At 47.0% G+C, this 23,243-nt stretch overlaps 1 protein-coding gene across 2 annotated transcripts in view; it reads right to left on the bottom strand.

Annotated features, from left to right (window-relative positions):
* DSCAM (DS cell adhesion molecule) overlaps positions 1-23,243 on the bottom strand; it is a 704,213-nt gene that overhangs the window by 38,871 nt on the left and 642,099 nt on the right. The window contains exons 16-18 of one of the 2 annotated variants that reach the window (XM_045501327.1): positions 19,623-19,693; positions 1,982-2,222; positions 316-462 (exon numbers count right to left, since the gene is read on the bottom strand). In XM_045501327.1, the coding sequence (XP_045357283.1) occupies positions 316-462; positions 1,982-2,222; positions 19,623-19,693 (459 nt within the window). Of the gene's footprint in view, positions 1-315; positions 463-1,981; positions 2,223-19,622; positions 19,694-23,243 lie in introns of those variants that run through there. The other variant, XM_045501328.1, reaches the window with a different exon arrangement.

Raw genomic sequence — 23,243 nt, 5'->3', positions numbered from 1 at the left:
TTGGTGCTGCATGTGGAGGCGGGGGCTTGGCATAGATACTCATCTAGGAAAATGCATCCGTGCCTAGAGTTCCCAAATGCCACCCACTCCGTTACCTCACATCACTTTTTGAGGATACATGATGTTTTAAACAGCTGTGCACCCCTGTGAGAGCATAAGAGGAGAGGCAAGAACAGGACGACAGGGGGAAAGCAGACTATGTCCACTGATAAAGATGTGCCCTCCGTAGCCTGTATCCCACATTAGGAGGAGGGCCTGCTAATCCCAGCACACATCCTTTGGGGGCAAACTCAACAGCTCTTTTAGCCCTCTTACCTCCGTCCATCAGGTTGGCCCAGTAAATGACTCTGAACCCCTGGAGAATTCCATTCAAGGCTTCCTTGGAAAGTGTGGACCAGGATATTGATATGCTTTCTGGTGATGTTGCTATGGCTTGGACATTTTCAGGGGGGTAACTGGGCACTGAAATTAAACAATTAGAATCTGTAACAACCGTGGGAGGTTTAACTGGCGAAGCAATACCGAATAAGCAACATTAGTTTAACACTGCAACGTGCAAGGAAAGAAAAAAATCGCACTCAATCCACAAAATTAAGGAAAAAAAAAAACCCCAAGTACCACTACCCTATGCAAATATTATAACTCCGTAAAATGTAAAATAATATGAGTTTATGTAAAATAATATGAGTCTATGTCCTAACATATTTCCATAGTCTCCCTTTCTGAGTTAATTGCGTCACTTTCAAGGAGGCTGGACTGGGACTGGGGAATGGGGAACGCTTCTGATATCACTGCATGAGTAAAACACCATAGCTTGTCCGATTTATTTCCCCATCACTCTTGTAAGTGACCCTCTGTATTTAGCTGCATCTGGCATGTAAATTGGAAGCCTAGCTATTGGAAAGTGCTACAGTGCAGACATGTAGTCATATAGCTTATTCACTGTCCCCCTCCTCCCAGGCCAGCCTCCCCTTTCAAAAGTATAATATTTTGTCAGAGGATAGAGGGAGAATGGATTAAGACAGAGGCTGGAAGGATGTCTGAGGTCTTGTTTTCTTCACATTGAGTTTATGCAAAGCTTAAATGGCCTGGCTGGGAGAAGGGACAAAGTATCAACAGAAACACACACATCGGTGCACCATGAGCATTGAAGTGAAAACCAAAAGGCATACGTAACCATGATTGCAAAAGACCATGGAGTCGGAAAGAAAAATCCCAGTTTTAGGGTTCCTGGTTTTGTAAGACTTCTCTCCCTGTAAAAATGGTCGGCAGTTATGGATGCAAGTCCCCAGCGTGCGAAGTTGCTGCCTTAAAAATCTACACATAGTGCGACAATGAACCCCATGCCTTATCTCTGCCCCTAACCTTGGGCCTCTGGACACCGTTCTCTATTGCTTTTCAAGCACGACTGGAAGGCATGGGAGAAGGGTGAAGTAACTCCTCATGGTCACTAGGGGGTGCTCGGTCACCGTGAGATTTGCTCCAGGACCCTGCTCATTCCTTTCTCTGGTGCAGAGTGGTTGAAAACAGAAAGAAATCCAAAATAATAATAATAATAATAATAATAAGAAGAAGAAGAAGAAGAAGAAGAAGAAGAAAAATAAGAAAAGAAAGAAATAAAGAAAAATCCCCTTTAACATTGACTTGGAAGAAATTCTTAGAAAATCAGATTTCTATATCCTAGTCGGTCCTAGGGAGAGCCTTGCATGCACTCGGGAAAAGCCCAATTCTCCTGCTTGGAATGATTGAGATGCTGGAGAGGAACAGATTTGGGCTCTGCAGTCAAGGGTGAGACCCAGTCCCTGCAGCCGGTGAGTGAATTAAGGCAAGTTTCCCTGGAACCCCCAGTCCCCGGCCCGGGCCTGGCACCTTTGTCACGGCAGAGCCAGCAGGAGCCAGGCTGTCGGGGGCCAGAGTGGCCACCAGACCAGAGCAGACACTTGAGGAAGGAAAGGCCCGAGCGGCCGCCTCCAGAACCTACCATCCTCGAGGGTGGTGGTGATGATTTCCTGAGAAGAAGGTCCCGTCCCGGCCCGGTTGCAGGCCTGCACTACCAGGCCGTACTGGGTGAACTTATTGAGGTTGTCCAGGGTGTAAATCTCACTGTCCCCAGTGGTGTCGATACTGATAATGTTGAATTGGAAGTTGCCCCCGGTGCTGTACTCGCGGTAACCTATCTGGTAGCCGCGGATAATCCCGTTTTGCAAATGTTTCTTGGGAGCCTGAAGAGGAGAAGAAAAGAACGCACTAAGGAAAACTTGAGAAGGGCAGGAGGGAAGCCCGCACCCACCCGCCTCTTGGGGAAGCGGAATACAGTCGGACGGCCGTGCTGATGAAGGTAGGAGGTGTCCTAACAGGAGTCGAGACAGGGATGTTGGCAGTGAGCTCATGCGCAGCCGCCCTTGGCCGCGTACTCCTCCTCGGGGGTCGGAAACACCACGTACGCATGTGGTGCCTCAGGTCCACCAGCCGTCACACGGGGACACCAATCTTCACACCTTCACCCAGCAAAATCTACTGAGTAAGAGCTGCTCTGACAGGGAGCAGATGATTTTTTGTTTTATTAAAAATTTTTTTAAATTTTTATCTATTTTTGAGAGAGAGAGAGAGAGACAGAGTGTGAGCAGGGGAAGGGCGGAGAGAGAGGGAGACACAGAATCCGAAGCAGGCTCCAGGCTCTGAGCTGTCATCACAGAGCCCGACGCGGGGCTCCAACTCACAAACCGTGAGATCGTGACCTGAGCCAGAGTCGAACCCCTAACCGACTGAGCCCCCTAGGTGCCCCCAGAAATGAGTTTTTAAAACAAGGTCCCTGCCCTCGTGGAGCTTCCACTTTAATGGAATGTTCCAGAATAAAGGTGTTTCCAATTGAGAGCTGCATGTGAAGGGGGTCCACCAATGACAAGAAGGCAGACTTCTTTCCTTAAGGCACAAATCGTTTTGGAATCATTTCACGGGGATGTAACCTGGGCAGGGGTGAGGCTATAGTTGGCTAGTCTCTGCTAATGACAGAGGGTCTGCTGAGTCGAAGACAGAACATGTTAGCCAACATCTTGGATTTTTAATAGAAGCCAAACTCTTTACAATTATAAGAGCAACACAACGGTGATTTTGCAGGGAGGTTTTGCAGACTTTCAGGCAGTCAAGAGATACTTACTTGTGTGCAAGTGTACATACATGAGTATTTGTATTATGTCTGCGTGTGCATTATGTGTGAGTACATGTGTGTATGTGAGTGTATGTGCAAGCGTGTATGTGTATTTGTGCTATGTCTGTGTGTGAGTACATGTGTGTTTGCATACGAGTGTGTGCAAGTGTGTATGTGTGCATATTTGTGTTTTGTCCGGTGTGCGTGTATCTGTGTGTCTGTATTTCACTACAAACCGTGGGCTTAGAGCCCTCAGGAGCATGAGGACTTTCTCTGTCCCCCAAGTGCTGACAATCCAATTGGAGAGAGGGAGTAAACACTTAGGAAACCAGAGAGACTCTCAAGTGTCGAGTGTCCGGCCCTGGATGCGAAGGCCAGCAGGCGTCCAGAAAGCGGCGAACTCGGAGCGGTTGGAAGGGGCCGTTCCCCGTGGACTTGGAAGGGTGGCCAGGGCTCGGGCCTGGGAGGTGAGGACATAGTGCGTGGTGCCTGCAGAAAGCGGCTGGGAGAGGCAGGGTGGCCGCACAGGGCAGCCAGGAATGGTGGCTAGGGAGCAGATGGGGCGGGGCTGGCTGGTGAGCTAGTCCTTCATCAAGGGCAAAGCGAGAGGCAGCGGCATCCACACAGGGAGAAGGCAGAAGGAGGTTCTGGGCAGCATTAATGAATTTCAGCAAATATTGATGAATTGCCTGATAGGCACCCTCCCAGTGGGATTAGATACCGCCGGTTACGTTGGAGTGTTAGTCTGAGCTATAGAGGAGCAGTAAAATCACATCTTTTAAAGCAAGTTTCCTCATATTTGGTTTTCTTGGATTGCAGCTGTCTTCCTCAACAAGCAGTCTGATTTCAGGCAAATATGTAGATCCGATAGAGATCGACGAAACAGGCATGTAAACCAGTGCGTTCATAGTCAAGTCGGCACCGTTGGATCCTGACGCGAGATCTTTTTTATAAGCACAGCTCTACGCAATCTTGTTTTTCCAGTGATGAGCTATGACTTTTCACTTTGTATGAAATCGGATCGAAAGATTTTAGATTTTGAGAATTTGATGACATGGAAATTGTTTTACCACAACCCCTGAGTGGCATTTATATCATTTAATTAATTAATGAAATTAATTTCCCTGCAAGAGTCATCTCTAAGTCAAATTTAAAACAGGTATTTCTTTTATTTCATGTAGTTTTTAAGTGTTAAATACAGCATGGGGCGTCTGGGTGGTTCAGTTGGTTACATGTCTGACTTCGGCTCAGGTCATGATCTCACAGCTCGTGAGTTAGAGCCCCGCGTTGGGCTCTGTGCAGACAGCTCGGACCCTGGAGCCTGCTTCTGGTTCTGTGTCTCCCTTTCTCTCTCTGCTCCTTCCCTGCTCATGCTCTGTCCCTCTCTCTCAAAAATAGATAAACATTAAAAAATGTTTAATGTTAAATACAGTGACCCAAATATAAATGATATATATTTTTTAAGATTAGGTTTAGACTCATTAAATATTCTAATTTTTCAAGTGACTCACTGTGTAGGTTTAAGACCCCCTCAGACACTAGGTCAGGACCTCAATACGGTGGTTACACATCGGATCAAGAAGCGAGAGAGGGAATAAAGGCAATTTCCAACAGAATACGTTTACATAGCGCGGCAACCAATTTAGCTAAACCTTCCAGAAGTAGAGGAACCTGCTTGCTGACTTTTAGCTCCTTGGGTTTGGGAGATTAATCATGCCTGTGATCTGGCTGCATGAGTAGGGTGGAGAAATCTTCCTTTTTTCCCTCCCATGGGTAAGAATACATTCTAACTAGCGTAATTATGCTAGACATTTTTAAATCAAAGAAACATTTAACAAATCACATGAAGAGAAAGCATTGCTTGCATGCGCAAAAACAAGACAAAATTCTAACTATCAGGCAGAGTTTATGTTTTATCATTATTTTGTATGCTGAGCAGTCAGATTTCAACTTAGGGATGTGTTTACATGAAAGAAATCCTTGGAAACACTGAAAAACTCTTACCTTTTTACAAATCCATAGAAACAGGATTTTTGTACATTCAGTATAGGAAATGTTAGGGACTGTGGTGCGCATTCCAAAGTGTTTTGAAAGTGACCCTGGAGATTCTCTCTGATTTGAATGGGCAACAGGCCAGTGGGGACAGGGGGTGTGGAACAGTGGTGGCCCCTGAATCCATTTGTCTGGCAATGAGCTTCACATCATCCCAAGGCAAGTTAGTACATAATACCCTTTACTTTCAAGTTTGTTTGCAATGATGCTTTAAACATCTGAGCCTTGGAGCATGTGTTGACCTGGGATAAAGGCAGATGTATGTAAAGAAGAAATCCTAATGTGGAAGATGGTTTCAGAACCATCAACCAATTTGATGTTAAATAGCATCAAATTGTGATAAAAAAAAAATGTTTTCATTTGTTTAATGAAACTGAATGGAGTTAATGGTGGAAGAAAGGAAAAAGAGGAAATCAGGTAGAGATCTTGAATCTGGGTTGCAGGTTACTGAAGAAGGCAAATTTCCTATGAAACCACTTCGATCATGCCCCTTCTCTCCAAATCTCAGCTGTACCTGTAGTTGAGATTTAACAAGGATGTTCCTGGACGTTCCCTGATGACCTAGGGTTCTCTCGGGCTGCTGAACAAGCACGGAAGTTCTAACTCTCTTGCATTTTCCCATCTCACGAGCCTCTCCCCGCTGCTCCCCCGCATCAGAGACTACTCCTCTCCCTTCTCTGTCAAAACCCAACTCATTCTCCACCGCCAGCTCATCGGTTTCCTTCGACTGCCTCCATCCACGTTCTCTCTCCTTCAGCCTCTGGTTCTCTCTCCTTCAGCCATCGGCTCAGCAAGAACTGATCACTTCCATCCCCTCCTGCGGCCACCGGTCTGTATCGAATGTTGGTTTCCAAGGACTTGAATGCAAGCTCCAAGCGCACAAGCATTCCCACAAGCATGCCTGAAATCTCACCCACTCACTCGTCTAAAACGGAACTTCAGCACGGGGGACATTCTCAGAAAATGTTACGGTAGCTGCAGAAGAGAAGGGTTTTGAGCACAGATGAGGCTCAACAAAAGTGACGGGTAGGAATGACCTCAGCTGCAGGTTTATAGTCTGACTGGGTCCAGGGCTAATAGGAAAGGCTTAAAGATGGACAAGATGCCCGGAATCAGGAATCACGATACAGGCCTGATCAGAGGCCTGGATGAGCCAGTACGGAAGGAGGTCTCAGGAGCACCGTGCAACTTAGATTCAAGCTGAGAGCTGGCTTTCACGTGGTCACTTAGTGTGGCAGCTCACGCATCAGGATGAGAGATCCAGGCAGGATTTGGAAGGGTCCGGCTTCATTTTCCAGGCCCCGTTAAAGCAGCAAATAGCATTCAAAGAACCAACTTATTTGGACAAAGTGATCTTTTTATCTTCCTTCTTAAAACAGGTATTCCAGAAAGTTTGCTCACTTCCTTAGCCAGCTGATGGGCTACATGTTTTCATAATAAGGATCACTTGAGGCGCTTGGGTGGCTCAGTTGGTTAAGCGGCTGATTTCAGCTCAGGTCATGATCTCACGGTCCATGGGTTTGAGCCCCGCGTTGGGCTCTCTGCACCCAGAGCCTGGAGCTCCCTTTGTCTCTCTGCTCTTCCCCCACTTGTGTTTTGTGTTTTTTTTCTCTTTCTCTTTCTCTCAAAAACAAACAAATAAATAAATAAGAACATTAAAAAATATACAATAAGGATCACTTAAGGCAGACCCACAGATTTAGAGCAAACCTCACCTGCCAACCAGTCCTCTTAATACATATTAAAGGAAGATTCTGGAGAGTAAGTGAGTGGAAAAATGAAGAAAAAAAGAACAAAGGAAGGAAGTCTAAAGTGGAGGAGGGCCCCCTTCACTCTATATTGTGGAATTCAACATTCTGAGTCCCTTTCCGCACTGGAAGATGTTGTTATTTACAGATGGCTCTGATTTACGGGGGGTTCTGTTCCTACCTTCTCTCAAACTCCTCAGAGTGTGCTACAGTTCCACGAGAAGCCCTTCTCTATTCACTATTGCGTTTCTCATGTAGGGGTTAATTATTTTTCCACGTTGAATACTACTCTTCCTTTCATTTGCCTTTGGATCCAGTAATGAGCCCGGTTTCTTTCCATGTGCCTCATTTATCTGCCATCTGGGGTACTCTGTCCCCTTTCTGGCCCTGGCATTTTCTTCCTCCTTTAGTCTCCCTAAACAGCCTTCTTTCATCCTTCTAGGCGCCCTTTCTCCAGCCTCCGATCCCCCTCTGCCAGCCCCCACTTCCTTTAAGAAACTGTCTCTTTTGATCTCCATGACAACAGTAGCACCTTGTCAATGGATCTGTGTGGTTTTGCAAGTGCCAGTATTTTATGCATTCATCCAAATCAGCCTGGGAGCCGCAGTGGCAGATGTAGAGGTCTTTAAAAAGTTGGTAAAAACAGGGATGTGCAAATGCTCACAGCACCATCAAGGACGTGAGTGATGAGAACAGGCATCTCTTCTTTAGAAAACCACTAGCCGGGGCCTGTTTCTGGCACGCTCCCCTCCCCCTTCCCACCACAGGTGAATGGACTCTGCTCACTGCCAGGATTCACCTGCCGGCCAACCATGAGAGCTAAAACCTCTACCGCAGACTTCTGCATTCCAGGAACACCACATTGCTCAGGCATGTTGAGTAACTCAGGTGAAAAACGAATCGCAAATTTTCCTTTTAGATTGCTCCAAATTCACTTAAAATGCAACCTGTCCTCATTTCCCTTTACTACAGGGGTGGCGGTCTGTCTTTTCTCATGTTCGTTCATGTTATCCCTCCAGCCCCCTTGCCTGCTCCCCACCATAAATAGCAGCTACTCGGTAAGCTTGCGCAGTGATCGGATGCATTAAATAGAGCAGGACGGGCTGGTGCCTCTCCCATACAAGTGGACACCTGCAAGTGAATCCGTGATTAAAGCAGAGCACTGTGCTTGTGGTGCCCAAGGTTGGCACTGGGTAGCATGGAAGGGAAAAGAGAGAGGTGCCTTTTCCCATTGTGGGCAAAAAGGTTCCCGAGAAGGAATACTTCACCTGAGCCTAGAGGAAGACCAGCCATTGCTGGAATGCAGTCGCCCTTCCCTGCTGCACCCAGGCGAGATCACAAGAGATGACCCTGGAAGGAATACCTCCGAGGGACCCTTCAGGAGGGATCTCTGATGACTGTGGGCGTGGGGATGTCTGGAGTGGGGAGAAAGCTAGGGAATCCCCTCTGAATCAGAAACCCACTGAGGGGTAGAGGTGGTGATCTGTGTTTTCACAAGCCCTTCAGGGCATCCTGATGTATGCTCGAGCCTGAGAACCACTGTTGTTGTCTTGGGGAGTCTTTACAGAGTTGAATATTGGCCTTGCTTGGGACGGACAATGTAGTTAAACAACCACTGATTCCTCAAATTTCAGGTCACTAATAACCCATTTTCCTGGTCTCTCTGTGGAACCGAAGGGAACACAAGCAAATAATGACTGTCACACCTTCACGGTCCCGTGAGTGGCACAGCGGGGAAAGAGTTCTGCTTCACATGCGGCCTCAGTTGGAGGGGGACCACGCCTTGCTGCACAGACCCCTGGCTGAGCAGCCGCTCTGAGTAAATGGACGGTGGGTTTTGAGGAAGCGATGTCCAAGAGAAGAGGTCTGCACCTTGTCTCTGTCTGCACAAAATACAGTGTCCACGCCGTGTGTCTCCTATGAGGGGTACACATGACCACGTGGCACCCTCCCCAAAAGTTACTGTCATCCAGTGGTCAGGACAGAATGAAGGGTCCCATGTTGTGAAATACAAAGTGGACATGTGATCCGCCCATGAGACGTGCTTTGGAACACAGAAGCTATTCAGTTCAGGGCTGAGAAATTGACGGCGAATGACAGAACTCTGAAATACACACAGTATTGAGAGGCCAGGAACTCTGACTTGTAGCTGGTAGTTACTATTCCCGTCAGATTTGGCAGCTGGGGAAGAGGCAGGGGCCAAGTGTATGAGCAGGCTTGGAAAACACATGTAGAATTTTCGAAACAGGCTCTTACAATTTTATGGGATCAAATTGAGGTTAACTATTGCATAACAGGACTTCATTTATTTACTTTCTAAAGTGTGGGGTGGCTCTCATTTCATTCATTCATTCACTCAGTCATTCATTCATCCAGCCAATAAACATTTGTTGAATCGCTCCTCTTGCTGGGTCCCCTCCCTTTTCGGAATGTCACTGTCCCTTCCATCCTACACTGTCTGATAACCACACACAGCATTTCTCACCAGCCAGAGAGGCTTATCCAGTGGTTTCTACCAACGACCTGACAAAGGAATTCACAGCACATACGCAGACCCTACTTGATTTTATATGTACTGGCTCTGAGAGCTGGTCTCCAGAATATCCCACATTTAATGTCAGGGCCTCTAGATGTCTAGATGTTTCTGAGAAACAGAGTTGGCCAGAGGGGTGATGACTCATAGTGTCCCAGAGTCTGCGAGTGGAGTCTGTTGGAGAGAAATGGCATGGAGAATGAAGGTGCCCAGGTTCATACGAGGGAAAGAGCAGGGATAGAGTGGGGAGGGGTGCAGGAGACATCTCCGTTGGCCAACAAGGGATGTAACCAGGGCCCAGCCAAGAAAGAATGAACCTGCAGACTGTGATGTTTGGGGAGACAGGTCCCACCTGAGTGTCTAGACATTGTGCAGGCAATGGGGATGTAGAGGGAAAGGAGTTTTGGTTAGGGTGTCGAAAGAGAGCGTGTACCAGTTTGTGAACATAGGGCTGGGACCCCAACTATTTAGCAACACCTGAGTCATCTCAAAGGGCTTGGCTCCTCCTATGCGGACTAGAGGGTGACAACCTGGGCTACCTCCCCTGGAGGTAATGGGAGCCCCTGGGGATGGTAGGGTGGCCAAGGAGATCTGGGGGCACAGTTGGTCCAGATCTGCTAAGCAAGTGCAAAAGGCAGTGTTTTCAAAGGTATTAGTGTCTTCGTAGAGAAATGGCCTGCCTCAACCATACAAAGAGTTGCTTCTGTCACAGTTTTTGTAACTTTTGCTATGTATTTTCTATCCAGAAGAACCAAAGAAGATCCAAACTTCAGAAGGAAGTCCTTCAGTGCTTTAAATCTTGGTTCAAAGAGCCAAGTGACAGGAAGCTTATTTGTGATGTGTTCCAATTGCATACGGCTGCTTCCCAGGCATTGCCTTCTTCAGTAAAGCACGGTTGACAAACTATGGTCCAGGGGCCAAGTCTCTTTGGGCATTTCTTCTATATGGCCCTTAGCTAAGAACGTATACACTTTTTACATTTTTACATGGCTGCAAAATTCAAAGGAGGGAGGATATTTTGTGGCATGTGAAAATTATGTGAGCTTCAAAGGTCAGTATGTCTAAGTAAAGTTTTACTGGAGCTTGGCTGCACTCATTTGGCTGTCTGCTTCCGCCCTCCAGTGGCAGAGCTGAATGGTTAAGACAGAGGCTACAGGACTCACAAGGCTGCAAGTATTTACTCTTTGGCCCTTGACAGAAGCGGCATACAGACCCCTGTGGGACACGATGTTGTGGACTGAATCAACGTGCAGGGTAGAATTCACGGGTTGCGCTGGGGTTGGAGGCGGGGCGGGGATGGGAGGTGAGCAATGGTGTGAGGAGACACACCTCTGTGACAGGAGGGTCTGAGAGGGGCCAGGGTTTGGGCTGAGTGTTTGATGGAGTCAGTCCTCCTTCTTGCGGGGATGGCAAAGTTCTAACTGGGGTCCCATGAGAAGAGCAGCAGTGCCTGCATCAACAGTGGACTTTCGATGATGGATTCAGTATCTACCATCTACTCTTTATGTCATGATTGAAGCATACGGCCCATTGCTTCCACAGAGCTATTAAACTTGGCTTCTTATTTGTGCTTTGGTAATGAGAGGCATTGGCCCCAACTGAAGGACCTATGGGCATGAACACTCACGAATGGGTAATGGAGGAGAAGTGTTGAGAGAGTGTTCAATAGGATAGTCTCCCCTGCCAGGAACATGCTATCCTGGACATGGGACCCCCAAGGGACCAGTCTGGTTCTCAGATGGGGGATGAGGCCGACACATGCCCAAATGCAAAGAGAGCCACAGGTCCTGTGTTGACCCTGGAGTGACCCTGCACATTCTATACCTCATACTTTCCTTCCTTGGGGATTCTGACTTCCAGAAGTCAATAATATGCCTCCTGAATTCTTCTGTTATGTATATAAAAACAGGGCTTATTTTCAACTTTAGATGGTTAACTTCCAGAAAAAACACAAAAAAATGATAATATATCTTTAAAAGGTAGAATTGTCTCATTGCCCATCTTTCTGTGATTACTCAAAGCACATAGCATTTTTTTTTTTAATTTTTTTTTCAACGTTTATTTATTTTTGGGACAGAGAGAGACAGAGCATGAACGGGGGAGGGGCAGAGAAAGAGGGAGACACAGAATCGGAAACAGGCTCCAGGCTCTGAGCCATCAGCCCAGAGCCCGACGCGGGGCTCGAACTCACGGACCGCGAGATCGTGACCTGGCTGAAGTCGGACGCCTAACCGACTGCGCCACCCAGGCGCCCCAAAGCACATAGCATTTTTATTTTACATCTCAACTTAAACTTTTCAAAAGCATGCGCTAACGGGAGGAATCCATCACAAGAATTGAAAGAACGTAAAACTAGTTTTCAAAGAGATTTCTACAAAGAGGAGCTGGCTTAAAAAAAAAAATTATATGAGATAGAGTTGATTGGTTACATCTTACTGCATTTAGTTAAATGCATTTGTAGTGGTGAAATGAATCTGAAAGCATACATTGTGTTTTTCTGTTTGCTTTCATGTTATCCTGAACATAGAATGTGGAAACTGGATACAGGACAGTCTCCTACAGCAATTAATTGGCTCATGCTGTCCTGGCCAGAGTTCTTCCTGAAACAGACCACAAAGAACTTGGTCCAGCCTGGTTTTAAATGATAAAAGCAGCATCATATTTCTTCCTTTGCCTTAAGAGACATGTCCAGGACATTACAGGTGTCGTCTGATGTCTGTGCAATTCTTGGTCGGACATGTGTTCCTTTATTTGTTTGATTTTTTCATTCTAACATAGGTGCCCCATTTATTAACTTAACTACCTTATTTGATTTCTCTGATAAGATGAGAAATGTCATCAGCAAGATGGCTTAATGACTGCTCTCTAGGAAAATCAGGCAAATAAAATGGTGTATCTTCATTCACTCACTTGATGGGTGCCAATTGGTTTTATGATGGTTAGAACCATACTCACTGCAGCTTGATCTGACTTGTTCCCTGTTAAAAGCAGAGTTAGTATTTTATGAGAATCAGTAAAACTAAATACGAGGCAATCTTATGAATATTTTTCTTAAAGTTACTACCTAGTCATTCATTATTAGACTATTTAAAATAAAATTTTTATTTATTTGTTGTTGCTGTTGTTTTTTGTTTTTTTTTTTTTGTTTTGGTTTTGCTTTTTGTTTTTTTGTGTTTTTGTTTGTTTTTTTTTTTTTTTTGGTAAGGCAAATTTCACAATATTTATATTTACTGGGATGTATTGTTAGCAGAATGGGCTGTGCTACCCAGAGCCACCTGGGGGCCAGCATCCTGCATAGGGATCAAAATTGAGGCTGTCATTCAAGGGTTCAACCTGCATATTCTAAAGTGTCATCATGTCTTTTATCCTCTCTGTTATCAAGTCAGTACTGATAGATGAGTAGGGAAGATAATATTCATAATCATGTCCGTTCGTTTACGATAAAATAAGCAAAACTCTCTGAACGGAACGAGTGTAAAGGGTTTGAGTTTCAGCAAAGACAAAGTAAGTTGCTTGAGGTCATTTTTATTAGGTGTGGTCATGGGAGTAATACGTGATTTTCCTGAAGTCTAATCTATTACTTTTTAAATGAGATCCAAGTATTCTTATTATATGCGATTTACTTGTAGAGACATTTAACTTATGTTAATCCTCCTTGATGCATGATGAAATGTCGTCAAGTGATATTTTTGCATATACTCTTAATTTTTCACTAGAAGTAGTATATATTCATACACATATGTCCCTGTAAAATTTCATAGCTAAAATTATGCATAGTGTACTTAATAGGCAATTAAGTAATTTTTAATACTATTCACTCATAAGCAATTTTTATCCTAATGTCCCATCTTAGTTATTTTACTTTATTTGTTTTTAGAGAGAGAAATAGAGAGCATGGGTGGGGGAGAGGGGCAGAGGGAGAGAGACGGAATCTTAAACAGGCCCCATGCTCAGCAAGGAGTCTGACACGAGGCTCGATCTCCTGACTCTGGGATCATGACCTAAGCCAAAATCAAGAGTCAGACGCTCAACCGACTGAGCCACCCAGGTGCGCCCCACCTTTTCTCCCCTAATGTCCCACCTTTACAACCTAATTCACTTGTAAAATATGATGTTGCTGTGTTAGACAAAGAAAGACCTGTAGCTGGTCATCAATACATGTCCAGAATGCTCTTTTAGCTCTAACTTTGTGATTGTCATCATTATTCTTATTTGCATTTTTGATAATGTTCTCTATGAAGCCAAAAATACCATCTTTGCCTCCTAACACTCTTCGCTAGCAGTTTATCACCTAACATCTTTGAAACAGAACAACGAAAGTGCCTCTGACGTCTTGTATTGTGTCATGTTCATCCAGCCTCAGTGTGAAACTTATAGAACAAGCCATCTGAAAGGATTGCCAGCTGGTGAATGGAGATGGCCTTGATCCTAGTCCTTAGTCCAAGCTCAATTTGTGTCCTGTCAGGGTCAATTAACTGGAGCCGTACAATGGGATGCCCCTCCTATGCTGAGTTCCAGCCAATCTCTCCAGCATGCCTAGTGTCAGACCTGGACCCACACTCCTGGCCACTAAGCAGCCTTTGGAAAGCTGGCCAGCATCTTTTTGCTGCACTTGGGGGCTGGGAACCAAGAGAATTGCCTGCTTAGGTTGGGAGGTCAGCCAGGACCCTTGGGCAGTCTGGATCAAGGCTCTCTCTGGGACAGAGAACTAGGGTCAGTGGTGAAGGCCAATCACACAGCTAAACCAGGGAGGCTAACCCAAGGGGTAGATGGAGAGAGATGCCAAATACATGCCAAATGAAGCAAATAAGCAATGGATGGGGTTGTTAAAGGGATTTGTGTACGTTATACATGTACAAAAAAGTAAGATGTGAACACAGTAAAAAAAAAAAAAAAAAAGGTTTCCAAAAACAAGGTACTTCCTCTTGATATGAATATTTTAACATGAATGCAAGCAATAGAAATTGTTCATGTGTTCATTTAACACATATTTAAATATAATTCTACGGGGGATACAGTGAACAAACAAAAACAAGACAAGATATGCCCTCTATCCTCCCAGAGCGACTCAACTGTAAGAAGCTGAGAGAGAATACTCCTAGGCTATGTGGATGCCCAAAAGGTTTTTAAATCAGCTTGGATTTTTCTTCTCTTACTATAGGGGAAAGAGTCTGGCTTGTTAATATGAGAAGGGCTGATAGTTACTTAAATATTTGTAACATGTTGGTCATCGGGATTTTTAATAAAGCTGCTGTAAATCCAACTCTAGAACAAATTGATTAAGAAATGTAAATTCTGTAATTTTTCATAGCCTGAGGATTAAAGTGAGAAGCAAGAAATGAAGTAAAGTTAATTTCAAGGCAACCCTTTTCAATTTCAACTGATGTTGGAAAAAGGGGTGTTGACTTACTGGTCCAGTTACGCTAAGGTTCAAGTTTACAGTTGGAAAGAAAGAGGGAGAAGGTAAAAGTTACATTTTTCTTCTCTCCTCTAACACTAACGTCGGGTAAAATTTATAACATGAGGTTGGAAGGAACAGGACAAGAAACTAATATTTGTTGAACTTCACTTGGGCCCAAGCTACAATCTTGGCATTTCAAGTACCTTAGCTTTTCGGTTGCTTAGAAACCAGTTGGAAAAGCTGCGTGAGGGTCCTCAAGCGGATAGTCCCCAGCCCTCAGATTTTGGGCAAATCCCTTTAACGTCAGGAGTCTGTACAAAACCTGATGTACTTGATACACAGATCTAATGGCATAATGTATGCAAAATTGAACACAATGCCTGGTAGAGAGCAAATGCTTCAGGGATCCCAGCCAGGGAATACTGTTCTAGAAGGCTGTCTTTTCCAACACAGCAAGCCATTTCCTGGGTAGGGGGATTTAGATGCAGGAGTCAAGGGGAACCTGCCATTTATTAAATCATTATGATGAAAGTCACTGGCAAGAAGGCAGTTCTGTTTTTAAATGACGAGCTAAGCCATTTTCTCATTGGAAGAGCTCATCTCAGAAACATACGATAGATAGATTGCAGTGGTGCTTCAATCAGTGGGAATTACTGGGGATTGTGGAGATGTGGTGTTTGGTTAAAAGCATTCTTCAGCTTACTGAAATTTAACCCCCTAAATACGCGATGTTCATATTTTATGGAAATCAGGTGTCTCTTTTCCAACACTGTTCATTCTAAATGAAATCCAGCCAGAGGGGTGGACACAGAAGGGGCAAGAAAAGTGGCAAAGTCATTCTCAGGGACCTCTCTGGAGTCATCAGTTTGACAGCTGTTTTTAGCACGGCAATATTGAAAGAGCTGAAAATTCCGTAGTTTTCGGATGGCCTGCGGCTCTAAACGGACTTCTCGTTTTAAACAAAAGGAAATATTTACGTCAATAGGAAAAACAAAAAAACAAAAAACCTCTGCCTTAAATTGCATCCTCTGGAGAAGTGTTTTAAAATACCTGTGATAGTTAAATATTCCAGATGCTTAAGGTTTTCTGTTACAAGCACATGCAAATAGCGGGCGATCAAACTGTCCTGCATTTGCAATAAAATGGAATCCGTGGATTCTGAGACTGGCCAGAAGAGAAGGTGATGGGCACTTTCAAAAGAGACTTGTTCCGTCAGTATTTTGACACTTAGGGACACAGACTGAAACCGCAGTTTTCTGACAAACCAAAGAATTCTCCTTTAAGTTTTATGATTTTGCAGGTACTTTATCAAATCTGTTATCAATAATTGGTAGCTTTACATATTTGTTCTGATTTTAAGGAACGCCAGCAAAAACATGCAGTAAGTTGTATTTGCTTCTGCAGACCCTTCTGTTCTTTAAAGGGTTGAGGGGGGAGCCAGAGCTAGAAAATGAACCTTTAGTATCATTTATTTTTATTTATTTAGAACCACTGACGTTACCTCTAGAGTTGCTGCCAAGGTGCTGCTCAGCATTTTTATTTAATTCCAAATACGTAAAAGTATTAAAAGCCCCATTTAATATGGCCCTGGTTCTCGGACATCTGCCTGAAGGCTGACATTTGATGTGACGTGCAAAGGGCCATTTCCTCTGACACCTATCACAAAATTTGTGAACCATTATGGCCACTCAGTTTTCAATAAATTACAGGAGAAGCCCATTGGCCGTCCGTCTGCCCCACAGAGCAGGGCTCACATCTTTGGGTGTCCACCCACGGTAGGCTCTGGAGAACCTCACTGTAGCATGGGTTAGACCCTCGTGATAGTACAGCCTGAGGCTCGGATTTCCTCATAGCTGGGGTGCCTTCTCCACGGCAGGTGCTGAACGATGGAAGGCTTCAGAGGCCATTGTGATATGGAACATCTATGCTATGGACCTCATCATTCTCAGCTCACAGATGTCCCTCCGCCAATCATTTGTTCACTCACTCATTCATGCATGCCAAGGTGCCAGTCACTGGGGACCGAAGATGGATGAGACACTCCCTGACCTTCAGGAGCTCACAGAACAACAGAACGTAGAACAGAACGTAGAACCCGTGTGATGGGGGTCTCACTGAGCTGTCACCAAGAGTGAGGGTGGCACAGACGCTCCGATAATTAATTCCACTTTTGGAGACGCACACATCTTCACAGAGAGTCGAGTCAGAGGGACCGGGCAGGCAGAAGGGGGAACGTTACAAACGGTGTTGGCCATGACCGGCAAGGAGGAGGCAGAGGCCAGCTGTGGGCACGTTAAGGGACCACTGTCACTGGAGGAAAGCAGGGCGACAGCCTGCAGCCAGTGCTGAGTGGCCTGGCGAGCCCTATGGGTAGACCATTCAGTCGGCCCTGGGGAAACTTCACCAGACTTGAAAATTTTAAAATTTGACTTTTCTTTGGTGAAAGACATGGCTAGATACAAAAGAAAGCCGTGTTGTTTATTTTGTTCAACAGAAGGGGCATGTCACAGAAGCACTGCTTACACAGTAATTAAATGAACTTAGTCTCCAGCTCCAGTGTTAAAGAAAGGCTGCCAAAGTGCCCCTGACCTTTAAGAGGTCGAGAGCCTAAAATGGCTGTTTTCCCACCAAAGCCCCAGGGCTATTCTTTCCTCTGTCTTCTCTCCACTGAGCTCACTTTCTACTCCCGTCAGCTGTCCTGTGACCCTGAATGAGTGTCCAGCCCAGTCCTCTCACAACTTGGGGGATTTCTATCCTGCTGAGTGGCGCGGGGCTCCCTCTCTGGGGAAATGTGATTTCTCTTTCTTTCTTTCCTTCCTTCCCTCTTCCCTTTTCTGATCAGTCTCCGTACACAAGATATAAATCTGGGTCTTTTACACCATAATAACATCAAGGCATATTTTCTCCAATGTATCATCCTTTACAAATACTTTGGGTTGAAGATAAAAGCACAATTTAGTTGAATCGGGGACGCACTTCCGTTACATAATCAGGCCAACAGGAAATGCCAAGCCAGCGAACGGTGGCCCTTACCTCGTTCGGTCTGTTAAGTCACCTGTGCACCTGTCCGCGTGCTGACAGGCCACACAACGTCGGCCCGCTGCTCCGAGGCAAAACACTGAACCATGCATTACGACTGGCTCATGACCTAACGGAAGCAAGGCTTTCTTCTAAGAGCCCACAACATGGTCATTCTTTTGACACTAAGAAGAAACGTAACTGCAATTTACCGACTTTGGCTTTTTTTTTCTTCCAGAGACAGAAAGGACGCAACGCCTCTTAAAGTCTCAAAAGTTTCCATTTTTCGGTGTAGGGGCTCTGTGGACAGACACCTTTCTCATGAGGGACCAGAACGCTTTAGGGACCACAGGAATAGCTGGTGTTTTCCGGTGGCAAAGTGTGAGATGCTGCAGGGCCAGTGGAGGAAGCCGCACAGAGCCTTTGAGCCCGAGTGAGTCAGCATTCCGTCTGCAGCGTGGCCGGGATGCGTACGGGGTTAAGGCTTGCTGAGTGCCTTTCATTACACAGTGTGTGATGCTCGCAGCTGGCGGACGTGCTCACAGAGACAAACACCACCCCCGTCCCACGCTGCTTGGCCTGCACTGTCCGTCCGGCTAAACGGTCCCGGCTTGCTGTCCCCCGGAGCCACAGCACTAGCTAGGGGATGTAAAAGCTCGCCGCAGGAGGGCTTGTGGCCTTAAAGTGCGTCAACACCACCATGACAACGAGGATCCTTTTGTGTTATGGACGCAGCTCACTTTTCTAAGGAGCTGGGACCGGAAGGAAAACATCAACAGCAGGTGTGATGAGTTAGGTCTTCCTGGGTTTCAGGGGCGAGCCCCTTAAGGACCCCGCCGTGGTTGTCGACTTCTCCTCTGAGATGGAACGCAGGGAGGGAAACCAGAGCCGGAAGAGCCAGTGCAACTTACACAAGTTTGGCTCCGGCAAGAATATTCTGGATAAAAGGGATTGGACCTACAGTCATCAATGGTAAGAGCACATCGAGGGATGACTAATCCCCTAGACAGTTTCCCCCACCACATTAGTGACGTCGGGCAGTGCACCCAATGGGCTGCTTGTGACCAGCTTGTTCCAGGACATTCACCAACTCTGCTTCCTCCGCCAACAGCTTTGCTAGGAAAAAACATGCCAGCCGGACGAAATTGTGCCGAGTGGGCAGCTGTTCAGTTTGTCGCTCAAGCTGTGTCTCCCCGCGACCGGCTGACCAGCGGCCGGTCCGCACCTGTGGCCACGTGCGGTCACTGCTGCCTAGGATGGCACCTTGCTCCCTGAGGGGACGTGACGGGCACTGTCCGGGACACCGCGAGCTGGTGGAACAGTGCCGGCAGGGGTCCATTCCACCAGCTCAGTGGGCTTTGTGCCATTCTCTGACGTGCCGCTGGGAGAAAAGCCACCAGAAAAAGCCCCCCGCCCCACCGGACAGAAATGAGACGCGCCAGCCACATCTGTTTCACTCTTTGTGTGGAGACCAGCTCTTAGGACTCCGTCAAATTCCACGCATGGAAACAAGGCAAAACGACCTCGCTCTTTGTGGGTACAGAAGCGGCCGCACGAGTGTTCAAAATGGGGATACGCATATTCGATTTCAAGAAAAGGGCTGTTAATCTCATTTCGCAAAACAAAAGTTGTACGAAATGTGAGTGCCTCAGCATCCTACCACTTAACACGAGTGAAGGACACACCCCGCGCAAAAAGCATCAGGAATGCAAGTGTTTTTACCTTCCAGGTGACTCTGATGCTCTGAGATGAGATGGGCTCCAAGTGGACTTCCTGAGGTGGGCCGTCAGGAGCTGTGAAGACCAAAGCCCACAGGCCCGTTAGAGCCGAGTTCCAGAGCCGACTGAAATCTACACAACATGCAGGCCCAGAAGACGCCCCCCCCCCGCCCCCCGCCACACCCCCCAGAAGCACAGAGAAACGTGTTTGAAGCTTCAGGGAGCAAATCAATTTGGCAGAGTCACTGGGTACTAAATTTACCCCGTGTTTACCCAGTCCCAGGAACAATGCACCTTGGGGAACCGTCCTTCCATCGCCTCCTCACCACGCCTTTGACGACGTGATTAATAAACCCTAAGTCTGAGCAAGTTCACAGGTAAAACAGGAAGTTGAAAAACAGTTTTTCTTTTATAAACCTCTGCGGTGGCTGTTGGAGCGCCCTCTCTTTCCCTTGGAAGCTCGTGTTTAGTGACATGGTATTGGGGCCACGCAGGTTGTTCAGAGCTATTGGGGCAAAACAAAAAAATCAGGATTCGTCTGCCTTTGAGTCTCTTAGACGACTTTCGTTTTTCGCACTCTCTGATTAAAAAACTCTCGTTACCCAAAGTCTGTCGCCTTGGAAGGCAGAAGAAGCAAAGTTGAAGAGTCAAAGCGTGCAAGTCGCATCACCTTATTTTCAACGGTTGTAGAGATTCCGATTACGTTCCAGTTCCAGTGGGTCACTAGCATGAGCGACGTGCCGGCACTAAGCACACAGCGTAGAACTCAGAGGCGGAAAATATTTTTGTCCGCCGAGAGTTCACGTGTTATCAGAATGGCGAATGCACGCTCTGGGAGAAACACCACCGTACGGCAGACCAGACACTCAAGTGTCTTCCGAGAAGCGGAAGCCACTGGTAACCCAGGACTCAGAGGAAGAGACCCCCCTCGGGTGCAAACGTGCTGTCAGAATGACAATTCTGTGATCCCTGCTGAGCCGCACGAGGGCCACATCTACGGACTTGGAGATGCCCCTTTGCGGCAGGGGAAGGAGTACGTGGCAGAGAAGAAAGCAGAAACAGTGAATGTGAACTCGTCTGAAGGGTTCACAAGTCAACGGCAGGGCTAAGATAAAGGTCACATTAGGGGAGAGGGGAGGTCAAGGGAAGCCTGTTTCCCTGATTCAGGAGAAGCGTGAGCCATACTCGGATGGAGTTGCCAAGCTGGTGGGTGTTTCGGTCTTTCTGCCTGAGTTCAAATTCTGGCTGTTATCACTTAGTAGCTGTGTGGTGCTTTGCAGGTGACTTAATTCTCTGTCTGTTTCCCTCGTTATTTAACAGGACAATAAAATGCATGTCCTAGGATTGCTATGAAAATCATGGACTCTGTAAATACAAGCAATAATAGTTATTACCATTGAGTGTTTTGCATAAGGGGAAGTAAAGGGGGAAATTCACACAATGAAAAGAAAAGCTACACTTGAAGGAACGACGTGTGAGCACAGACGCAAGGGCTCTATCAGGAGCAGAGGTGGTAGGGGTCCCAGGGGGCATCGGAGCAACCACCTCCGGGTGGGAGGAGGGAAGAAAGAATGGGGATGCTTTGGGGGACTTGCTGGGTGAGGGAAGCAGGCTCAAACCTGATTGCATTTTCCCAGCTAAATCATAAGAGGCAAGGTCAGGAAATCAGAATTGGAGCAGGAAGGAGGGCCGTGGGCTTTAGGAACACACAGGCTTGAGGAATGGCCTGCGGAAAAGCGTGCCCCATACAGCACAGAGGAGCAGGGACCCCCAGTTTGGCACATGAACATGACATGGGGAGAAGCTCACGTGTGGGCCTTCATGAGGCCACCGACAGGTGCAGACGGAGTGTGCAGGTGGGCTGGGGTGAGCAGTGCACTGGGCAGGAAGAAGCTGGCACCCAACTTCTACTGGAGGACGGACAACAGGACCCTATGACTCCATACAGGGGGGAGAAGCGGGGGTAGGGAGCTGACTCCAGAGGCCAGGGCTGGTGGGACCAGGAGAGAGTAAGAATGCCAAGAGGGGAAGACGATTTTCCAGAAAAAAATGGTTCATCGCGCTTTAGAAATATGAACCGGGAGGGAATTGGAGATACTGGGTGTGTCATGAGCAGCTGGAAATGTTTACAAGGGCCGGGAGAGAGAGAGAGTAGGAGTGGAGTCTGCACTTGGCTTCCTTCCCCCATGCCTCCTTCCGTCCTGCTCACGCCAGCCCTGAGATCTGCCCTGCGGGTCTCCTTTCTGTGCTTGGTGGGCCGCTGTCCCCACGGAGGCTCTCAGCCTCACCCGACAGCCTGCTCCAGCCCCTCATCTATGGCTGGTGCCAGTTTCAAAGGGGACATGGGCCGAGAGCGGCCTTCAAACCCCTCAGTCATCATACTGACCTCCCTGTGTTCTGTGTCCTGTGTCTTGCCTCCTTCTGCACGCTTCCGTTCTGCACCCCCATCCCCCACGCACCCTCATGTCTCAGCTGCCACCAACATCTCAGCGGAACCCAACCACATCTGCCCTAGGCAGATCTGACCTTCTCCCCCGGAGCTTTCTTTTCCCTCTGTCAGTGTTGCCTGCCTGCACCTGTGTGATGCCCACAGTGCACCCCATCTCAGCATCGGGACCGTCACAGTCACTGTGGTGCTGGGCACACACGTAGACTGTCTTCCCCTAGCAGACTCTAAGCCGAACAGCCTCCCGATCCGGGTCCAGAGCAACCCGCTTTGAAGGGGCAAGAAACGTGCAGACACTGAAACAAAGAGCACAGTTCTCTCTCCCCAGCAGGTCATGGGGACGGTTGGTTCGCCATGGGTGCTGTGGCCTCTTGGATCCATCGATGATCCTCCAATGAGAGGAATGTGCTAGCACTGAAGGGGACTCCAGAGCAGGGACCAAGGGAGGGACTGGCCTCCAGCCACCTGCCATAATGGTTGTCATAGCTCTGCACCTAGATTCTGCTCACAGGGTCAGGCCTTGAATGCAGGAGCCTTCGACAGCAGCTCCAATGAAAACCCGTGGGACAGGTTTCTCCCACATTGATGATTCTGTGGTCATCAGGAAGCACGGGGTTCGAGCCTAAAAATCCTTCTTGGAAAAATTACTTTGAGGTCTGACAGCTATATACTGGTGCTGAATGATTTTAATTTAATTGTGCTACATCGAATTTCATGAGGATCCCATTTGAGAGGCACAGGAGGCAGTGTGGGGATAGCCCCGCATTCTGCGTCCTCTGGGTGTGTCTGGGCCGTGGCCTGTGGTGTCGTGGTACACAGTCTCAGGCTTCACATCCTTGACGACATGTAGTCAGGCTTAAAAACAAAGATGTGAGGACAGTGTTTATAAAATGGCCTGGATTTTATCAGAAAACATGAAGTCAATGATGCAGTCATGAACTGGGGAGGATTTGTTTTTCCAGGCTGGTCCCTTAGTCTCTGAAGGCCCCCCCCCCCCCCCCAGCCCCAGTCCCTGTCTCTAGGACAGACCTGACCATGTTTAAAAACATGGCACCTTTTTATGGAGCCTAGTGGTTTGTTAGTAACTCATTTATTGGTTGGCCTATTCTCTGAAGGGAATGGTTTCTGACCCCTCTCTTAAAAATAAAGTGATAGAAGGGTGCCTGGGTGGCTCAGTCG

This window comes from Leopardus geoffroyi, chromosome C2, assembly GCF_018350155.1.
Source record: "Leopardus geoffroyi isolate Oge1 chromosome C2, O.geoffroyi_Oge1_pat1.0, whole genome shotgun sequence".
NCBI lineage: Eukaryota > Metazoa > Chordata > Mammalia > Carnivora > Felidae > Leopardus > Leopardus geoffroyi.
Note: the sequence above shows the minus strand (reverse complement) of the source record. Positions and strands in the feature narration are given on the sequence as shown.